Source organism: Nyctibius grandis, chromosome 10 (genome assembly GCF_013368605.1).
Source record: "Nyctibius grandis isolate bNycGra1 chromosome 10, bNycGra1.pri, whole genome shotgun sequence".
In the NCBI taxonomy this organism is placed as follows: domain Eukaryota; kingdom Metazoa; phylum Chordata; class Aves; order Nyctibiiformes; family Nyctibiidae; genus Nyctibius; species Nyctibius grandis.
Genome location: NC_090667.1, coordinates 2,109,994 through 2,132,590, shown reverse-complemented (window position 1 = coordinate 2,132,590; position 22,597 = coordinate 2,109,994). Strand labels below are relative to the sequence as shown.

General features: G+C 41.1%; 1 protein-coding gene across 8 annotated transcripts in view; it reads right to left on the bottom strand.

Annotated features, from left to right (window-relative positions):
* RAPGEF6 (Rap guanine nucleotide exchange factor 6) overlaps positions 1 to 22,597 on the bottom strand; it is a 156,615-nt gene that overhangs the window by 98,443 nt on the left and 35,575 nt on the right. For all 8 annotated transcript variants that reach the window (XM_068408499.1, XM_068408500.1, XM_068408506.1 and 5 more), the window contains exons 6-7: positions 19,556 to 19,625; positions 14,310 to 14,453 (exon numbers count right to left, since the gene is read on the bottom strand). In XM_068408499.1, the coding sequence (XP_068264600.1) occupies positions 14,310 to 14,453; positions 19,556 to 19,625 (214 nt within the window). The remainder of the gene's footprint in view (positions 1 to 14,309; positions 14,454 to 19,555; positions 19,626 to 22,597) is intronic.

The window sequence follows — 22,597 nt, the reverse complement described above, 5'->3', positions numbered from 1 at the left end:
AGGCCAACCAGGGAACACCACCCTGCACCCCACTGTGCTTCCCCTTGTGCCTCTCCATGCCATCACGTCACTTAAGACTCTCAACTTTTTGGGACCGAAGTCAAGAGCAAATTTCTTGCTCCAAAGTCAATGCCGTATCTCCTCACGTCAAGAGCACAAGGGTTTTGCTCACTGCCTCCAAACCCTGCTGGCTTTCACACGCAAGAAAGTTGCACAATCTTTATTCTAGCCTGTATCAGCTGCAATATAAATATAGAATTGTCATAAATAATAATGGATATATGCCTGACCTCAGGTTTATAAGGCAATTCCGACGTCTTAGGTGACTACTGGGCAGCAGCATTAATAGAATACCAGCAACTCGGCTCATTCTCTGACTGAGCACACCAAATACTAAGAGTCTGACAAATAGTGTGTTTTTTAATTTCTTTAAAAGCTTTTACCTCAATAGTTGGGTTTACTCGAATGTTCTACATGTCATTACCTCCTTTAAAAAAAAAAAAACCACTCTTCCCTCCCCAGTGTCACAAAAACACTGCATCTTCAGACACACAAAATAACTTGTGTCCTTTAAAGCTAATTGTAATTACATAGTCCAACTAAATAATTAACCACTTCCACAATGCTGCACAAAGGAAACAAGCAGTACAGCTTCCTACAGCTTGAAAATTAGAACATCAGTGGGTTTGTGCACCAGCACTTTCAAGTTAGCAATATATGCAAGCAGTCATAAAAATGTTACGTTTCAGTAATGCTTGCTTCATATATTAAGAGGCATTTTTTATACTTCACGTTAATTTATGAGCTATTCGTATATAAAACAAATGCCAAGATTTCAAGGTTTAGAAGTGATGCTCATGTAGAGGCAGGAGCCCAGCAGCTCAGCCGAGCAGCACTCGGGGCTGGAGAAGGGAACATTCAAACAGCACCAGGGTTGTCAATACACGGCAGAGAAATGCAGCACAGACAAAAATCTTACTTACTTTGGAGGCCCACGGCTGCAGGCAGTTGGCATAACATCGAACGAGAAAAGCCATTTCTTAGGCTGGGGACAAAAGTTTCCTTTCTCCAATAAAAGCCACAGAAGAAAAATATGGAGTAAAACCTCTTCTGTATTCTCTTGAAAAATCATAAACCAAAGCAGCAAATGTACATGTATGCAACTTCTCAGGCTTGGATTTCACACTGAATTTGATTACAGCTTCCACTATATCTGAGTAGCTTTCAGTATCGCAGTGGGTTAGCAGCAGCAGCAGCAATTCCTATAAAAACGTTCCAGTTTTAACAAGCACATAAATTCAAATCAAAATGTTTCCTAGCTTTTCAAATACAAATATCCATATGTTCCCCCAGGCAAGAGGCATGCACCCAAAAAGTGCTGCTAAAACTGAATTAATTCTGAAATGGATTAGGACTGCAGGTTAAAGCAACAATACATTAAAAGGCGAGATATGAATTCTTCAAATTCCCTTTTTCTCTTCACTAAAATGCATTTACAAGTGGCTTATCTTCTGGTCCACTTTTCGGAAACTTCACATTCATATTGTAGATGAAATTTTGCAAAGGTTCTTCAGCATCTTCGGCGATCCAGGAATCCCACACCCTGGATATTAAAGTTTCTTCTTTATACTCTTGTCCATCATAACTGCAAAAATTCAATTAGCGTCCAGATTGTAGCTCCAGGATATATGCTCTAACAGGTTTGCACTGTGGAATGCATTAAAAGCCTCTGCAACACAAACCCTTTTCTCTTTTGCCCCCCCCTCCTTCTTTTTTTAATGCAGTTTACAACTCTGCAGTGTTGCTTAGTATTCTAATGCATCAGCCAGATACCCCGGTTAATCCACGCCTAGCTTTCCCAATTAAAACATTTCTGTAATGCACAACAAAACAGGACGTCCATGGCTACAGCGAGACTGACTGCTGGAGTCCTAATTCCCACTATCTGTGCTTGCTTCTCAGCAGCTCCCTCAGGAGAAGCTCCCATCGATTGGATGCTCCGCAGCAAGATGAAATATCTAATAAGGAGGAAAGAGAGTGGGAGGGGAAGCGAGCTAAAAGGATGACATCACCTGGATAGAAAGCCTTTAGAAACTGCATTAGATCAATTGGCTACTGTATCTGCAGATGCAGCCAACAGAGCATCTTTATTGACCTAATATAAACACCCGTATCGGTACAACAACTGCTCAGCAAAACACCCTGCTCCACGTTATATTTTATATCATTTTATGATCTATTAATGCATACGCTGTAACTCTGACCATTTTTTTCTAAATCATTTTATAAAAAATTAATCTCATGTATCTATTAACACTTTCAACGACATTTAGGTGGATTATCTCTCATCTTTGCATCCAAATTTAGAAATAAGTGAAATAAATATCTGCAGACATGCACATGCATGCACACAGATACACCCCTAAGCAGTTCACAATAAAATAATTTCTGCTTTTATGTGTGTATGTCACACAAGAGCCTCAACATTTTTACCTCATCCTATATACTCATTAGGACATTTCTGTCTAGAAGTAGTAAATTTCTTATTGAAAGGTGACGTCTATAATTCTTATAATTCTAACGGTTGTGAAGCCATATTAAAAGTTTTGGTGTGTGGTTCCCCCCGCTGTCCCCCAAATCAAGACCAATTCTGTTTCTAACCAAAACTGCCTTAATTCTGCAGTAGTCAGTTTAGTTTTATAATTTCCTTTTGCAACTAAAAACTGAAATATCTGCAAGCAGCTTAGCATCTTGGATGGCAGCCCAGCCTGCTCTGAGGAAGCACCTACGAGATCCCACACCTTAGAGCTGGGACGGCCGCGATGCTTTCAATTCCTAGAAGGCAAATGACTTCTGCTACCGTGCAAGATGGGAGGAGAGCACGGAAGAGAAAGGGAGGGGGACAGAGGGTGCTGGCTCTGTTAAAGCCATTATTTAATACTCTGGGCCGTTTACTTCATCTGCAAGAAGGGGCACTCACTGTTTCCGTTTTCCTCTCTTTGGAAAGAATTTTCCTCGCCATGTACCTCATTATTCCCAGCCTGCATCGGACTCGAGGGCAATTCTCCAAAACCAAACGAGTCCTCGATGGCCATACCTCCCGTGCAGAAGAGGAGCTTCCAAGAGTGGCCTGGAGGCAGCAAGGGCCAAAAAATCCCTTTTTTGTTTGTTTACTTATTCCTGAATACTGCATCGGGCGGTTTGAGGCAATCCACGGAAAGCTCTTGTTTGCCCACTGTGCCAAGGGGCACATGGAAGAAGGTTCTTAGATTTTGGAAGCCAAGTTACATCAATGGGACACCCCATCCCATCTCAACCCAACAGCTCCTTTCAGCGGTCATCCAGAAGTTGAATTCTTCCCAGCATATAGCCCAAGTTACCATGAGAGTCGCACCTTAACTAAGAAAAAAACCTTCCCCTGGCAGCTTTCAAAACCATCTTAAAAGAAAAAAAATTGATATTGAGATCTGAATTTACTTAACCTCTATCAGACAATGAAAACAGTAATAGATGCAACGAGGCTTCATAAATATTACTGGGTTTAATTTGCATTTAAACATAAAGGAAAAACTGAACTTCATTCCTCCACTTGCAAAATTTGCAAACTCAAAGTCTACTTAATATTTAAAAGCTGAAAACATTTTAGAGAATTACTTCAGATTTTTAAAATGCATTACAGCAGCTAAAGAGCTGTTTCTTTTACTGATCCTTCAATACTGAACAACAGGCTCCATATGTCAGCTTCACCTTACATACAACTGCATTGCATCGCTCCTAATAATTCACAAAATCGTATTCAGAAGCATCTTAAACATCAAATATAACGCCACACTGATACGTGTGGCAGCAGCAATGAACATCCAAATACCTCTGTGCAGCGTTACCTGCATTATAGCCATCACCAGCACAATTTATACCAAGGAGAAAAGAAAACCCACCCAGCTAAAGGAAACCTCTCCCTGCCTGCACGCACACTGATAGCGCATGACCTCCATCCCCCGCTAACGGGGCAGATACGCGTCTCCCCACCGCCTTCTAAACCCGCTGCATTGTGCACAAAGCCAACCCACCAACAGATTTTGGCGCGGGTGCCGTATTTTACAACTACTGTAAACACCGAGCTCGATAACGGGAACAAAATTCTATTTCCTTCTAGTTTTGCCTTTAAGTGCAGATGACATCATCCCTCCGGCCGGCCCGCCAATGAGCGCGGCGCGGGGTCCCGGGGGGCTGCAGCCTGCGCCGCGCAGCCCAGCCCCGGGCGGGGGGAAAGCCTGACCTAGTTCCACACCCCATCTTTTGGGGCACCCCCCCCTTCCCCGACTCATTTCTGGGGTTGCTTTTTGCTCTTTTTTTTTTTTTTTTTTGTAAACACACACATTTGTGCAGCCCCAGCTCCCCGCAGCACAAGGCTGTAAGTTTTTAGAAATGGTCTGTTTAATGATAAATCTCAAAACTAAAGCAACTCGGAGATGAAAAAAAAGAAATCTGATACAAAGGCTGCTCCATAGTGCTCACAATCAAAATACTTGTGAAGAACTGCAGCATCAAACAGTAAATCACCGGTCTCATTTTAAGCCAAATTCCAAGTTTTCAGACAATCTTAAGGAAAAAAAACCTTCCGTCTCCAATCTCGGAATTAAAGGTGGTCTTTGTTTCTTAACACTGATTTCTCTCCATGCCTGAAATACCACTCTATACGTTTCTACGCATCATATTCCCTTTATCCTCCCATAATGCTATCAGAATCCTCCCCACTGTTAAATAAATCTGCATGTTCTAATTGTCTAACAAGACTAAGTCACCGAAAAATGGCATGTTTTTAAAAGGCCAGCGAGGCCTTTCAGAATTTAAATGCACGTTCAGTTAAGCAGGATTAGTCTTCTATTTAAGGACAGCACAAACTGAAGTCCTGCAGAAGCTGAGCGCGCTCGCAGCCGACAGCAGAAGGTACCTGTCAAGCAGCACCACTTTTCCCTGATCCATCACAGAAAGAAAAGCCCATTGTGCAGCGCCAGCGGGGAGGGCGAGCGCTGGCCTCGAAGCCACAAGGGCTGAAAAGGCAGAAGCCGCCGGCGTGCCAGCGAGCCAAGGGGCCCGGGTCTGAGGGCTGGGCTTGTGGACTCCTGTCCTTCTGTCCTCAGGGCCAGGCTGGCACGCTGTCCCCTGACAAATCCTCAGGGCCAGGCTGGCACGCTGTCCCCTGCCCCGTGCCCCCTGCAGCAGCGCTGGGCTATGAGCAGGTACCTTCATTTGCTCCCCCCGTTTTGAGCACAGGACCTACGGCAGCATCCCGACTCCAAGCCCACGGTGGGGGCTGGGGAAGCAGCCCAGCTGCTTGGAAAGCAATCTGTCACTTCACACACTCGGGCAAAGGCGTTGCAGGCTGAAATAATTCATCTTAATACATTTTTTGCGAGTGGGAATTGCCAAACGCAGCAGCATAATGCAGAAATATTTTAGCATTAAGGGCACCTGCATCAAGAGGTTATTTCAACATATTTGAGTACTTTATATCTTTTTGGAAAGGCGGGTGATGAGGAGCGTGGGGTGCCGTACGCAGGGCTGGATGCAGCCCCTGCTACGCCGGCGTGGCTCACTCCATTCACTGGCACGCTTCTCCCCGCCATTTAACTCAAGCATCTTAAATGATTCATTGTACTCTCACGGCAAGGTTAGACCCTCATTAGGGCTTCTCAGGAATTCCTGTCTAAAGGAAAAAAAGAAAAAAAAAAAAATTACACTTCCCCACCCTGTTCCTGACCCTTCCAGGAGGCGGAGGCAGGGAAAGCAGCACCTCGAGCTGCCGCTCCCCTTCAGGGTGACATTACGTGGTGCAGCTGCATCCCTACGTCCATTGCTTTCCACGGCAGCACTTACTAAGAGGCTGTAGAAAAATCCTACCGAAAGATCTGTAGGACTCGTAAGTAGTATGAAAACACCATCCATCCTAAGGGAAGGAGGGAGGGAGAGCGGGAGGGAGCGGGAGAGGGAAGGCAGAGACTGTCATCATCCCTGAAGTGATGTAAGCTTCTAAATATAGCACCAGCAACACAGGAGGAACAATAAAAAGGCACCATGGATTCAATTTCTCCACTGCTTTCGCACTACCCCGACCATCTTTTTTCAGCTGTTGTGTTAAGCACGGAAAGGTCATCTCCTATTTGCAGCGATGCAGGTTGATGTGGTTTATAATACTTTTTTAAATCCGTGTATAAATGACAGCTCTCTCCTGCAGCTCTGTCTGCTGGTGCACACACTCCCTGCAGAGCCGGGCAGCAGCATGAGCAGCATCGCAAGCAGGGACAACGCCAGCACGGGGGGAAGGGGGAAGCCCCCTCTGCTACGGACTCAAACAAGAAGTTCAGTTATACGGTTTGAAGCGAGATGATTCATATCACGCTCCTCCCTTCCTTCCTGACATCTCATTTCGGCGAGGGGTGGGGAAGTTTGGGAAGGTACGCAACCCAAAAATCCCTCGTGATGGGACACCAACCCCAGAAGAGTTGGTTTGTGGGGCTCAATCCACCCAGAGATACTGAAAGGACAAAATCTCTAATACCCCACAGTAAAATTTCCCAAACACATTTAGAATTTTGCTCACTAAAACCTTACCTTGCTCTAGTCTCAAAAGTGAAATCACAGCCCACACCTAACACGGACCTGGCCGTCATTTCCCCAGCTGCCACCTACCTGGGAAGCCAGTCGGACTGTCCCATTTGGAAATTGAAAAGCTCAGCAACATATATATTCATTTTCATCCCCAAAAAGTTGATATGAAAGCAAATACAAAATACCACTTTTTCCTCCCTCATTTACAAAAACTGCATCTCAAGTTAAAACGAGCAGATTAAGACTATTCAGAACATAAGGTGCCAGCACACCTCTCACAAGAAAACATCCTCTGATTAAATGACCTTGAGAATAATACATTAACTCCACAGATGAGGTTAAAAATCATTAAAATGTCATTTCCAATATTTCATCTGTCGTTTTTCTTGAGGATTAACACCAAACTGGAAGCCTGAAAGCAGGAAGGAGGGAGGGATCTGACTCATTCTACCAAATTCCAAATTTCTCTCCAAGCAAGGGTGATTTTGAACAGTCAACTCTCATTTACTAGTGGCCAGGGCATCTAGCTTGAAGAATGTATGTGACAAGTATCATCTCAGGCATAGCACCTCATAAACATTTTTCCCCAGCCCTTATTGCCATTAAAAATGGAAAGCCAAGCATGCAAGAACAAAGTAAGTATCAACAAGGAATTAAGCTACAATGATGGTCCCATTTAGCCAGAGACTTCATTTAATCAACTACCTCAAGCGTTTCGTCTCTCAAATATATCCCCCATTAAGAAAGTTTCCACATATCAAATGTAAAATTACAAATGCTGTTAAATGTCATTAGATAGCAATCAGTTCTATGCCAAACCAAAGATATCCTTCTAGCTATTTTCTTGTACAGATAGTGGTTTTCATGCCAAGTTTTTCAAGGAAAACAGGGCATCCAAATGCTTGCATTACACACTGACATTTTCTGATGGTGATTTTAGCTGAAAATTGCTCAGGATATTCTCAATCCCTAACCTGGTCCAGAAGGCTTTCGAAGAACATGACTGAGTTGATACAAATTTCCATATTCCACATTAGAAAACCATCTCAACTTGGATAAAAAGTTGAAGACAACACCACCACAGTCCTTTACACATCATTCTCAATCTAGTTTGCATAAGAGGCTGGTTATAAAGAATTAATGACTTCAGAACTGCCACCCAACCCCTTAGGGTCCATCAAAACAGAGATTAAGTCTCTGAACATGCTACATAAAATATTTTCTCAGGCATTTTCCAAGGAACTGAGTTAACTTCTACCATGGTGTAAATTTGTCCACGTGGTGAAAGGAGTAGGAAGAAACGGATAACTGATTATTGTGCGGAAAGCACGTTAATAATGACCCGAATTATTACTTCTTGTGCATGTTCATTTGCAAAATATCTAGAATTTTTGGAAGGTTCTTCTGCCACAAGCTGCCACAGAGCAACAGGCACAACAGTACATCCCTCCCACAGCACTGCCAGCACCAGCTCAGCTCAAGGGCACTCTCTGTTAGCAACCTCGCAGTGTCACTCCTGCTCACAGCAACTCAGTATGTTGTTCCAGGACGGACGCTGGCAGAGCAGGAAGGTGTCTGTCTGTCTGTCCCGCAGAAGATCGATGCCGCATTCCAACACGGTGCCATTGCCTGCTGCCATGGGCTCTCCCACAGGCAATGACAAGGGCTGTGTACTACTGCTAGCAGCCAGATTTGAGTAAATACAGGTGCTCGCTCAAAATAAATCCTCCCTAGTTTCAGTTTGATGTAGTTTCGTTTGTGCATCACTCACACACTGTTATACAGCTGCACGTGTCACCTCCCAAATGAGGTGATTTCTGTAATTCACAGTGTATATATAATCTGCCTGGCAAGTCTGTAAAATCATCAGGGAAACTCCTGAATATAAGTTTGCAATAACTACAACCACTTTCATTACGATAAATGGGGTTTTACATGTTGCATATGTTGTTATTTAAAAAAAAAAAAAAAAAAAACAAAAAAAAAACCAACAATTTTTAAACTGAAAAACAGATTTTAACCAAAGGACGGTATTTTCAGTGAGTATTTTCTTATTTTGTGCGCAGCCTATCCAAGTCATTACTCTTTGGAAACTCCAGATGCTCCTTAATTGGTCTGGGAAGCACCGGTGGCCCATGGAAATTCCTAGGAAGGTTTTTAACGCACAGCGCACTTTGAGGGTCAGTGGTTTGTTAATGTCCATCACACAGCAACAGACTTTCAAGGAGTCCTTGACAGTAACACCGCTGACAGAACGAGCAGACAAAAATCAATATATAAAATAAAATTTCCAGAAAGCCGGGGGCTCCAGCCACGTGCATTCCCCTCCTCTCCTCCCCTTGTCTCCCTTTAGGTGCAGGCCACAACAAACCTCAAGTCACCTGCTCAGGAAGTGAACGCGCTGCAGACGCAGCTTCTTTTTGATCACAGAAGTAAGAAAAACACTTAAAATGGCAGTTCAGCAGTGCTGCAAACAAGTGACTGCACACGTGGGCCTTCACAGAGGCCTTGTCCTGCCCCGGCAGCCTGGCTAACGGAGGGTCCTGCTCACGCTGCTGCTCTCGAGCACATACGAGCTGTGAGCTGGGATCCAACCTAGGCCACGCAACATTTAAGATGGAGATTAGAACAGAGAAAAGCCTCATGTTGTAAAACCAGTGTCAGGAAGAAGGAACTTGCGTTATCTCCTTGCATCGCACGACACCTCCACAAAGCCATCGACGACATTAATTTCTGTACCCACTAAGTACACAGCAAGACTCATGGATTTCAGCAAGACCCAGATCTCCCTCTGATTTGTTAGTTAATAAAGCCAAAATTCTGTCAAGCATTTTTTAGAAGTGTCAAAAAGAGGAAGCGTGGACATAAACACATTAAAAAGCAACGAGCTGCAAAGAGAATCATCCTCCAGCTCAAGAACAAGTCATTTTAGCTACTCGCACATCAGCCACAGCCTCACTAAAATTAACCGATATTCCAAATAAACAGATGCCAGCCAATGCTGTGTCCAGGTTTAACAAAAGGCAGCTGGAGGCACACTGTAAGTCGGTCTTAGTTCTTTTAGATCAATAAAAACTACAATTTCAGCAAATTTACCTGGCAGTTAAAAATAGATAATAGACCCATAGTGGTTTATAGCATTTAAAAGGGAAAGGATTAGCGATGGCAAAGAACCTAATGGGTTTGATGCAGTGTATTGTAATGTGACTTAAACTTCCTAAATTGTGCAATACCCTACACTAACTCCAGCCTCTGACAGGATTACATTAAGTAATGATCAAAGAACAAGAAACTTGCCACTCAAGCAGTCTTCGGTGACAGACTTCTCTGAAGATAAATGCTTCTACAATGCTCCAGGAAAATTTTTACATGATGCAAGTATTAAGATACTGTCCATAAAACTTTATATTACAATAGATCTTTTAAAACTCATCATCCTCTTAGAAGAGCTTAAAAAAAAAAGTAAATTTGCATCGCTGAGAAAGGGAATTACTATTAAAAGTTTGATACTGATTTCTTCATTCTGTTCTGCAATGAACTAACAATTGAAAAAATTCAAAATATTGTCACAACTCCACAGAAATATTAATTACATCATACATGCACTATTTTCAGAAATACAAATATTCTTCACCTAAAAAAAAAAAAATCACAAAGACAACTGTCAAAAATGCATGTAGGTAATAAATCAGAAAACTTATTCAAATGAAAAAAGATTCAAGTTTACAGGTTTGAGGGTCATGTATAAATTTGTATCGAGTTGTTAAACCTCATTTAGTTTTGATCACCGCAAGAAATGTACGTGCAAAACTTACTAACTCAGGTTTTATTTTTTAAATTGTCAAGATAAATACTTGAACCTTTTACTTTCCAATTACTTGATCCAAGATCAAAACAGCAATTTCACTTTTACAAAGCACCAGAACTACCATTAAGCATTTTTTCCTCAGAGGGTTAACACAACGCAATCATTTGTGAGTCTGGCTGTAGTTTTGTAAGCACCTGCTCTATGGTCACATAAGTTTGGGATGTAGTTGAACAAAGACGATCACAATTACTTTTTTCTTTTGTAATTAAGAAATACAGTTGCATTACTGATTGGGTCAGGAACTAGACTAAGAACTAGAAATGAGCAGGTATTTATCTCAGCTGTGATGCTGCCCTGCTGCACGACGCTGGTTCCTGTCTGGACTCTTATCTACACTACAGACAGTAATATGCACAGAATGCAAATCTCCCAAAAGATACGAGATTGAGAAGTGTTTCACCAAGCACACGGCTGCTGGACACCCCTGCTAGCAGGAGCCAGACCTCAGCCTGGTCATCCACCTAACGAGAGTGAGTCTAACGGACTTTCTTGCACATGTATTGCAAGGACAAATTCACGTCACTCTCCACTTTGAAGATATAAACAGAAATATAAACCTGTTCAGTTTGAGCGAGAAGAACAAACACTGTCAGCATATGTTCACTGTATTTTACTGGAGGAAAAAAATATTAAAAATAAAACAAAAAAACAAACCCCAACTTTAAACGCTTATTCTGCAGGAGACCAGTACTCCTGTGAAACAACACTGCTCTATGAACCACAAAAACATAGTAAAGTGGTCTAACTGCTTCACCAAATAAACCAACCAGATGATCCACTTTTAACATCAGTTCATTCAAGAGAAAAAAAAAATGAAGATAGTCACAATAATTTGAGTGTTAACTATCCTGAAGATTTACAGTTAAATTAAGTACTAGGGCTCTTTGACTTAAGTAAGAGGCATAAGAGAATGGAAGAGCTTCAAAGATGGTAACAATCATTTAAAATATTAAAGTATCTGCATACAAATCTTTATTTCGTGGCCAGTCCCAGGGATTTCTACAGAATGAGTTCCAGCAATAACAAGCAGGGAGCTCCATGGGCAAAGCAGATGGAAGCTCATGTCACGACCTAATGGGTAATTCTAATAAAAACAAAACAAAGATTAACCTTAATCATAAATACTAATCATAGTATATTTAATGCACAGAGACTTATATTTAAGGAGTTAATGGAGACTGCATGGATAATTCCCCTTAAAAGCAAACACAAGGAATCTTCTATTTAATCGTGGAAGGAAAAGTTCTGAGCTAGGATAAAGCAACACTGAATTTCAATACCTGTAGGATCTAAGTTTTCTTTAGAAAGCAGAAAGCTACCTGTGTTTGAGAGATTAGGCATTTAAAAACTGAAACTGTCCCAATGAGTACTCTAACGTGAGGTCACTGGAGCCTGACTGAAGCCCTTGCAGGCAGGGCTCACAAAAGGTCCACCCGGCTACATTCAGCATCTGCCAAAGAGCGTTTAGCAACAGGCTGGAGAGAGAAATGCAACATTGAGTTTATTCATTAGCATTAAGCCAGAGAGGAAATCTGCCGGTGAGTTTGTAAACAGTTTTCCCACTCTGGCAGAAAACGTTATTGCAAGTTCTCGTCGAATAAAAGTTTCATTCAAAACCCCCCTCCTCATCCTGCCCATTCTCACATGGGCTGATGTGAAGGGTTACATTATAAAGACCATTAGGAACCAACAGCCATGCATGAGCAGACTCATACAGGTAAGAGTTACACGTAGGCACAGAACAAGCCATACCTCAAAAAAATTCATTATTTTATCAGCTTATAATGGAATATGGAAAAATATAGGCACCCAAGTTTTATTTGCTTGTCAAACAGGCAGCTGGTTATCGTGTTTTGATTTCTCCGTCATCTGTTGAGTTACAAATTACTTTTTGCTACACCGAGTACTGCGAGTATGACACTTTCCAATTAGGAGCTTACAGCCTACAAAGCAAGGATTGGTATTTCAATTCAGACTGCTGAAAACTCAACAGCTTGCAGATCTTCTATCAGAGAGGTGGTTGTTTGCTCCTTGCCACTTAGCACTCACTCATCCAGGAAAACACCTAGCAGCGTTAACAGGACTCTTTTTATACATGCCTAATTAACTGACATAAAAGCAGATTCAGGAATATGCTGTTGATTTATGAAGTTTATACCATTTCTCATCAAATGCTGATCAAAATATATGCATTCACAAATCTGAGAAAGCCACTAGATTTGCAACATGAAACCATACGTGCAGACGCATGCGCTCCGTGTGGTTGGTAACGGAAAGAAATAAATCAACATGAAGAAAAATCTTAACGAGGACATAATTTCTCGACTAATTACACTCCTGCGAGTGTATCACACCGACTCCTTGCATCGATAACTGAAAATCTCTGAAATCATTCAAGAAGCCGTACCCCTTGATCTGTCTCGGACCAAAGACGTTGGAGTGCCTTCTCCTGTGCTCCTCCAAGCGAGCTGCACAGGCAGCATCAGTGTTGGCTGTTCCCTGGGTTCTCTTCCTCTTAGCACTGAAGTCTGAGAATTATTTTCCATGTGCTTATTCAATATCACAGAAACACCAAAAAGACAGATTTTGTCATACACAGATTGGAACGTAATTCCTAGTAAAGCCTTATGCCCGACTGCCCAGAGCACGAGGATCCAGCATCTCATTTCATCAATAACTAATTCAGACGACTTACTAATGATAAAATCCAACACACGTGACAGTTCTTGAGCTGAGATGGCAGAGGATGTTAAACTTCAACAAGCATATTCTCTTCCTGTCACAGCAACGAGAGCTCTTCTGCTTACAGGACAAGTGCCAAAGTAACCTCTGCTCACAGACATGCTAATGCTGTGGAGAGTCTGAAATCACCACCTGCGATCCAACAGCTACCAACATGCAAAAAACCCAGCGGTTTATTCTCAAACAGAGGAAATCTTAAGTTTTTATCTAACTGCACACATCAGATATCTTGAAGTGCTATCAACTAGAGAGGCTTTGTACCTTTTGGGGAGATGAAAAGGAAAATGGGGAAAAAAGGGGGAGAAATTGAATCTGTTTTTTTCTTTTCTGTGCATGAAGACTACTCAAGGTTTGTGTACTTCAACATTAGTACCGTTTTTTTAACCTTTGATTTTTCAAAGGTTAAAAGTATCCAGGTTTTCAGAGTATCCAGAACAATTATTTTCAATTAAATAATCTGTCTAGATCACGTGTATATCCTGCTACCAAGCAGGAAGTTTGCATGTGAAAAGTAACGGTAAAGAGAAACCTTCATAAAAGCATTGTGGCCTTGAAACCACAGCTGTACGTGCCTTCACACAGCGCAGATTATATACTCTGTGATGTTATTTAAGAGTAGCAAATGAGTTGCCGTTACTCTTTTTGATGCTTGAATTACCACTATACTATTTTTAAGCAAGTAAACATGACCAAGTACGACAGTGTTAATACTGCATTGAACTGTGTTCATGATTGACTCAATTCCAAACCATAGTTCAAATTTATGAAGGTAAAAAAGAAAACCACCAATTCCTACATCTTGCCAAAAGAATTCCAGGTAAAACCAACAAAAACCAAGAATGACCATTTCTCTGTCAACTGAAAACTCCTAAAACAAAAATCCTCTTTTCTAACTAGAGCCTGAATCTACACTTCCACCTATGGTGTTCAAATCCAAACCACCCTACTGCTCCCCAACAAGAAAAAAAATTGTTCTCACAAATGACAAACAAATTTAATCTCAACAGTTTTTCCTCAATAAAACACGCCAGCCAGCCACGCAGACGGCGCAATGCTGAGGAGATCGGCCAAGGGCGAGCAGACTCACCGACAGGTAACTGCTGGAATCCACGTTGTCAGTGATGGTCTGACGCTCGCCCCGCTGGTTGATCTTCCGAAACCTCCGACGGGACTGCCTGAGCGGGACTTCTCTTTGCAAGATGTTTTCCTCATTGTCTTTGGAGTTCTCCACCTGAAACACATGTTCAGGTTCCTGGTTAAACATCCAGTTCTTCCATATCACCGAAAGCCGATGGAGCCGTATGAAGCTCATGAGGACAGAACAAACATAAGTTCAGAGCAGTTAAGCTGTTCTCGAGAAAGCGACTGCCGACGTTTCGGAGAACCACTGCTGCATGTCTCAGAACTACGTTATTACAATGAGCTGGAGGCCACAGTTTCCTTCCAGGAAACAGGTTTTTTTTAAAAAAAAAAAGTAAAAAAGGCACACGTATCCTCTGAACAATGTCACTCACCAGCAGAAACCCTTTTGCACCCACACGTATCATGCAACACAAGTTACAGACCCTGCTCATTTCAAGTGTATCTTCAACACAGAAGTTACCATTTCTTTGAGTATTTGCAACCCGGTAAAGGCACTGAATTATAGCCTATTTTTATCAGTGTAATTTTTAAAAACATGATTTATTTCTGGTACCACTCACAGCTAAACAACTTTAAATACTCCAGCTTTTTATAGTTACTTCACCTATGTCGTACTGACTTCACAATCACTTCCAGCAGATTATGAAGAAATAACTGGAACTTGATTCATATCTTGATGTTAAATATTATTTGCGACTAAACCTTAAAAACTAGGTAAATTTATCTTGTTAGTAAAAGCCAACATGAAACCTTTTTATCTCACTAGTTACAATTCCTTCTTTTCTATAAAAAGCAGTCCCATCCTTTCCCATTTCCTTTTGATGTTTTGGAAAAATACCTCCTAGCAGGAAGCACAACAGACACAGGCAAATAGGCTGCAGCCAGGCTAGAAGCTTCTCCACAACAGATTTAATGTATAGGACTTTCTACTGTTCTTATTGGGGTTTTTTTTGTTTGTTTGTTTAGTTTTTTTGTTTTGTCAAATTTCATTTGAAAATCCTAAACATAAGACTTTAGTACCAGAACAGGAGAAGACCCTTTATGTCGTCTTACGCAGCCTTCACTTCGCATACTTGGGTAAATTATCTCAGAATTCAAATTCAAAAGGTATAAAGGAATAAAAACCAGAAACACTTAACAGCCATGAACAAGAAAGTAACCAAAATATCTAAACAATCACAAAAGCAAGATCACATCTACTTTCCACATTGCTTTTTCCAAACAGCTCAGTCTACCTGAGGTCAGAGGAAGGTGCAAGCAGCTGGGCTTCCCTTCTGGGTTATTTTTAATTCCATAGAGCAAAATATACATTGACAACATGGGTTAAAGATAAAATAGTCAAAAAAGAGTGAACCTCACACCACAGCTATCAAAAAAGATAAAAGCAGAAGAGCAGAGTTTACCTAGCAAGGGCCAACCACACTTTTCACTACAATTTTACTACCTGTCTGCAAAGGCACAGGACAATGAGCAAAGATGTCTGGTAGCAGCGTTGCTGTAAGCATGATGGTATAAGGATGTAAAAAAAAATTACAAGGCATGCAGGCAGACAAAAAAATAACACAAAAAAATCCTTTTAAACAGGCTACTTAGTATCATCAAAAAAGTAGTAAGACACTGGACACAGAAGTCCTTTTCACCTACCATAAAATACCAATTTCTAGTTAGCAAGAAGTCCCAAACTGAGTAGGTATTTTTAAGACTAAAGTAAAACAAACACCCAGTGAAAGATGAAGTTATTTGCCTTCCACGATTCTAACTGAAAACTAAGAAGTGCGCACAAATACATTATTTGTTAGCACAAAGGCAGAACAACCAACTGCTGGTGGAAACTCAGAACCTGAGACCACCTGCTTCCTTCGGTTACTGCCACCGCTGCTGACAAAACCAGAACAAAACACAGCAGAAAACGAGGCAAGACCTCCACAGCACACAGCTTCAGCTCAGTACCACCGGCACCATGAGTGTTTTGAGTCCAGCTGACCATCAGATTGTTTATGCTTATGATCTACACGAACATGCACAAATTATTTTTGATATGCTGCGCGTTAAAAGGACCAGGAGGCCATGGCTCCCGCGCACTGCTCATCATTCAGCTGTGCTTTCACCTGGTTAAAATTAAAAATTCCTGTTGGCAGAGAGCACATCCAACCTCCTCACAACCCCCCGAGCGGGATGAACACTCCTACAGAGGAATTCAGCATCTCTGAAGATGCTGCGAGCCAGGCCCCAGCGTGGGAGCGGAGCGGGGACCAGGCGGATCAACATCGCTCAGATGAAGACTGCTGCCCCGTAGACGTCTTCAAGTTATTTCATTTTCAAGATGTAACAAAAAGTCCAGAATAACGTAGTAACCGTCTCGTTTCTAATCAAGGGTGTTGTTTTATCAGCCTTGAACACCGGCAGCAGCAGAAGGCTTCCCTACAGCCAGCACCAGCACTTGCTGCCACGTACAAACCAAGGAGGATCGTAGGGCTCTCCTCCACCTCTGCAGCCCGTGCCAGCCAGGAAATATTTTCCACCTCCAAATATCATGCTGCTCTTCTGAAATCTTACACTTAGATCTGAAGAAGAAAATGAAAGCACCGAAGAACAACAGAAAGGAGGATTCAGTACACTGAGATATGCTGCAATTCTGGGACGTTTTCCTAAGTGATAAATGGATCTAGTAATTCCATAGATTGTTCAGCCTCCAAAAATACGAGCTACAATGCCCATTCACACACTATCTGTTATCCTCATTAACTTAAGCTGACCACATTTTATGGCCTTTAAAATGGGTCAGTTCCCAGAGGATTCCCACTGCAAAACTGATTTACATTCTAAAAAGAGGAAGAGAGAGAAAAAAAAAATAATCATCAGCAGAGAACGATGTTGTTCTTTAACTACATTAATGTAGCTAATTCTTTTGCTTGAAGAGAAATATTCATTATCTATTAAACCTCATTAGTATGTGGCAAATTAAAAAAAAAAAAAAGAGATAAAATAAAAGAATTAGGATAAATTAGTAAGAATTAATCAGGGAAATGAAACTCAAGTACACCTTGTGTCAGTGCAGATCATTAGCAAGGTGCATGCCACCACACTGCTGCTTTTTTCTCACCCCATTTGAAGTCCTACCTAGAAAACTAACAGTTAACAGCACCTTTAGCTGCATTTACCTGTAAAACACGAACATAAAAATAATAAACAAACAACTTTGTACTTTTAGTTCTCTGATTTTCCTATAGAAAAATATAGTGAAGTTCCAGAAAGGGATTTAAGGTACTTTTAGGTGTATCTATATTCTCAGTGGGATTTAACTACAAGTTCAAGAGGTTTGTCCAGGCTGTGCATCTGTCTGCAGGGACAACAGCAGCATTTGACGTTGCTGACATGGCCAACGCTGGCTTCTCCAAAGACTGTGACAATGCTCCTCTGAAAACAACTCATCAGTTTTAGCTACTCAAGCTATACACACACAAAACTCTCTAGTTTCTTCATAAAACATTTTAATAAGGTCATTTTGTCCCCGGTAGCATACACTACACAGAAACTACTATTCTGTTTGCATCTTCTTGTATTTTTTTTACAACAATGGTGATAAGGCCAAAGAAGGATGTTGGTATTGCCTAAGAATTTCACGTTATCATATATTTTGCCCATGGAATAGATTTCATGTAAGCTTGCAGCGCGTGAGCCACCAGCCAGCCCTGTAAGGAAAGCCGCGTGTCCCACGCATACCTCAGACTGCTCCGGCTGCAGCACTGTCTGTTGGGTTTTGTGGGAAGCAGCACACCAGGTCTGGTAGCATCTCCAGCACCAGTTAGAGAAGTTAAGCGTTGTGTAACTGGTTTGTTAGTGAAATTGGTCCAAACAGGCCAAATGCTTCTCTCTGTTACATCAACTCGAACTATTGCAGAGATACAAAAGGTCTATAGATGATCAGATAAGTGAGTGTCATTCTGTGCTACAAGGTGCCAGGAGCGTTGAGGTGCAAGGCTCAGCTCACCCCAGGCAGCAGACATAGCCGTACTCAGCTCACCAAATCCTTGGCAGCAGCAGTTAAATGCGAAGCAGCTGTAGCAAACCAGAGTGCCTGGGGCATTCACATGACACAGCTGCACACATCATCACCCAAGCAGTCCTGTGGCATCCCTCAAGGCATAAATCTCTCCCCCAAAACTCCAGCTTTGAGAAGAGACTGGATAATTGGGAATATACAAATGAACTATTTCACTCCAGAGGCCTGAGACAGGCTCCTTGCACTCTTACCTGCGCTCACCTCATGACATGGCAGACTGTAGCTTAAAACATCTGCGTATCAGTGATGCTATCAAAGCCCACGAGCAGAATCAGACTGACACTGCACAGAAAGAACGGCCCAAAGGACAGCAAGTGTCCTCAGCACAGGACATCCAACGTCCACAGCTGCTTGTGCACTGTGAGAATCAAACTACTCATAGAAGCTGAATATTCACATACTCAATGAGTAAGACAGATCATCAAATATTAGTTTTAATGTCACCACATCTAGCTATAAGGAAGCTAACTCAATCGCAGTTTGGAGATCTAAGCCTGCTTAACAGACACGTGGCTTCTCAGAACAACATGTTTGTTCCAGCTCCACTAGCAGCATCTCCTAAGGTCAAAGTTGAAAGAGATCTTCTCAAGTCCCCAGCCACACTACTAGGGTACAACGTCGGTCTGCACTATGGAAAGGCATTCCTGATATTCCAGCTGCTGACAGTATGTGTGCATCAAGCTGGGAAGGACCGAACTACAATCTGTAAGTACACACAAACTTGGCAATATCAGGAAGTATTCTGAAGAAGCAGAAGGATGGACGGACATGGAAGAGGTCAATGACAACTAAGCTGAAAACCTTATCCCTCAAGCTTGGCTTGATGTAAATAAAATATTCAAGATATTTTAGGTTCAGGAATACTGAACCCAGCCGTAACTGGTAGGCTCTTGAAACTGCACTAAGCAGAATTTTAGAAAGAATGACCCAATCATCATTTACCCATCCAGATTAAATTTACATAGCTATTGCTGTTACGATAGCAGCCATAGGTATAATTGAAATCAAGGCAATTTTGCTGCAATTTTATAGAATACTTTACAATAAGCTTTCTGCTATAAAACAGAAAGAATCTGCTGAAACCAGCAACAGATTTAAATACATTTGAAAAAAAAAATCTGTCTTACCACAATCATTTCTGAAGGCTCCAATATGATACATTCGCATCCTCGTTTTCCTCCAGACTGCTTGCCAAAACTAGAGTGGGATGGGAAAAAAAGCAAACGAAAAAGAATGAGATGAACAGCCTATCTTACCTTTTCAGTAATAAAAATAATTTGCAATAGTGCATGTTACAATATCCTTAAAAACAAAAAAGGACAAAGAAAAATTGATGAAAACTACTGTGAGAAAAATTCTAATAGTGCTATTATCATAATTTTTTTAATTTACTCAGCACCTCTCATCATGTCCTATGTAAAGCCTAAATACAAAGAACATTCTTTTGTAAAATCATTATTACTTGCAGATAGTCAAAACCACTCACAATGCATTTCAGTGTTGACAAGAAAACATTAGTAAACGTTAATTAAGCATTAAACAGGCTTTGTAAAAACAAATATACATAAATTCCAAAAACTTGGAAGTACTTCTCTGCACACAGCGTTTTTAATGGGAGTTCCCTGAACTCCACCTCGCCCCTTCATCCTCCCAGCAAAAGGGAGGACAGAGAACCTCTTCTCTAAAACTGAGCCCTAAAAAGAGAGCTAAGCTAGATACTGCTGAGGGGTGTGTTACACACCAATAACCTCTTACATCACTGAATTTGTGACTGTAATTGAAAATATCACCTAGAATTGAAAATATTCAGCTTCACATATTAAGCAAGTTTGTCTTCACTACAGACCTGTTAGCTTGAGTTAGGTATGCTTGACCTACCCCACTTAACTGAGCTCAAGTGAAAGCGATCCCATACAGATCTCCAATTAGTAAAACCCTACTTGATTAACAGCATCATGGCTGGATTAGCAGTTCAGCGGTCGTAGCTGCTGTGTTACAAACTCAGCCCATCAACAGCAATCACATTTTAACATGTATCAGCAGGTGAAATAACTGAAGGATCAGCTAACTCAAAGCAGAGATTAATGTGTGAATTAAAGGAGGCTAAGACAAGTGAGGAGATAAATCTTAAAAAAGCGTGTCAGCTCCATCTGTTTTCACTACGGTTACATTTGGGAAGTACCTCTGAAACTTCAGCCACACAACACATTGGAGTGACGTACACGGTCAGCTCGACAGCAGATTGCCACTGAAAACTGTGTAGAAAATGTTTAAGACTCGTGCTTATAAGCTCTGTATTAGGGGAGCATACAGAAACTCTTGTAGGATACCTGCACTTTCAGGAAAGGAACTAAAGCAACTACACTGTGAAGTTATTCAAGCGAAGCTTCAGATTATTCCAACAAAGCAGTTATCAGTGTAATCCGGCTAGGATCAAGTGTTACAATTAAGGGAAGCACGGCAGTTTAAACTGTCAAGTTTTGATTTTGCTAATGGTCTACTGGAAAATAAAAATCTTTATATTACATGATTGCCATGGAGTCATAAATGACAACTGACAGTTTCTCACCCCATGCCATAGCAGGGCAGAGAAGCACAAGTTTCACGCAGAAAACTGGCATTTTCACACATCTATAGTAAGCAACTCGTAGCTAAAATTGTCATGCCTTCTTTCATGCTTTTTCCACACAGATGTGATCCAGGCATGACAGTCTTGTGTATTTGCAATACAAAGAGAATGGCCAAACTATTCCCACTATTACAACAAAGTTAATTTAGTGCAGAAAATACAGAAATGTCATTTTTCACATAATGTCAATGTAAGCTCTAACTTTGAGGTGAACTGAAATTCTACCTTATGTCTTCTCCAAAAACCAAACACCAAAGTGAAATTGACTTTGCTAAGGTATCATTTGCAATTGCAAAAAGAAATTAAATGGCTCTCATTCTATTCCATACAATAGAAAACTAAAGACAATGGATTTTTTTTTTCCCCCCAAACAAAATCCTAAAGGAATTACGTGCAACTGGAAGATTCAGTATTTGCAGCTTTGTAAAACGGAAATAATCATTATCAGTTTTATCACAAAATAGGTTACTACTATGGCTACATCCCCAGTAGTCAGGGAAAAGCTACAATCTTCTGCTGCAGGTTGCTCAAGCACAGTATTTGTGATTGTATAACAATTTATCAAACTACTGGAGGTTGAGGGAGGGTTGTTTTCTTTGTTTTGTTTTACATAAACACATCCATGAAATTCAGCTACTGTCAAACTCCCCTCTGCTTATCTTGCAACGTTTGCTAATTAAGTAATGGCAGTAAAGAATAACGCCAGGAAAAAAACCCACCACTTGTAGCAAAGGTCACGCTCTCGGCGCTATCATTTCTGGTCCATCAAGCACTTTACAACAACCGAACACTCAGAAAAGGATTAGGTTCCAAAGACAAAACCCACCCTTCTAATCCTGAAGAATAAACTACTCATATTTACAAGCCAATAGGTCAAGTTTAATTATTTCCTGGTGCACATCATGGGATGTTTCATCGATTACACAACAGAGCTCCTTCAAAACGAGGAGGCACCATATGGTTTTTCCCCAGCCATAACCACCACGTTTTAAAAACACCAGTTTTTAACATTCTTCTTAATTAACATACCCAATGTGTTTTAAAAATATGGAATAAGTCATTAAGAAAGTTAAAATCCATGTTTTTCTCTAGAATGTGTAGCTTCTCTGTCATTTAAGGGGCTTGCTGACATCAGTACGTTTCACTAATCAGCCAATTTTAATCAAGGCTTCAGAACAATGTCTATTCCTAATTGCCTTGTAAAATGACACAATGAAATGTTTAGAATAAACAGAAACTCAGCCCTGAAACCATTCACCAGGGAAAACTCTTTCTTCAGTAGTAACATCCACTAGCATTAATAACAGGCAACGAGTAAATATCATTAGCAAACACGTAAGCAAATACGTGCACTTATGTGTCTAAGTGATACAAGGTGGTAACGTACAACATTTGTCACAATTTTTTTTAACTAACGGCCATTAATCAACATTAAAGTTCAAATATTTGCTTTATTGGTTATTGTCACAGAATTAGAGTCTTAACTAGTTCAGACGAATACATTAGGAAACATTAAAAATAGCCAGAAGCAGAGTGTGTG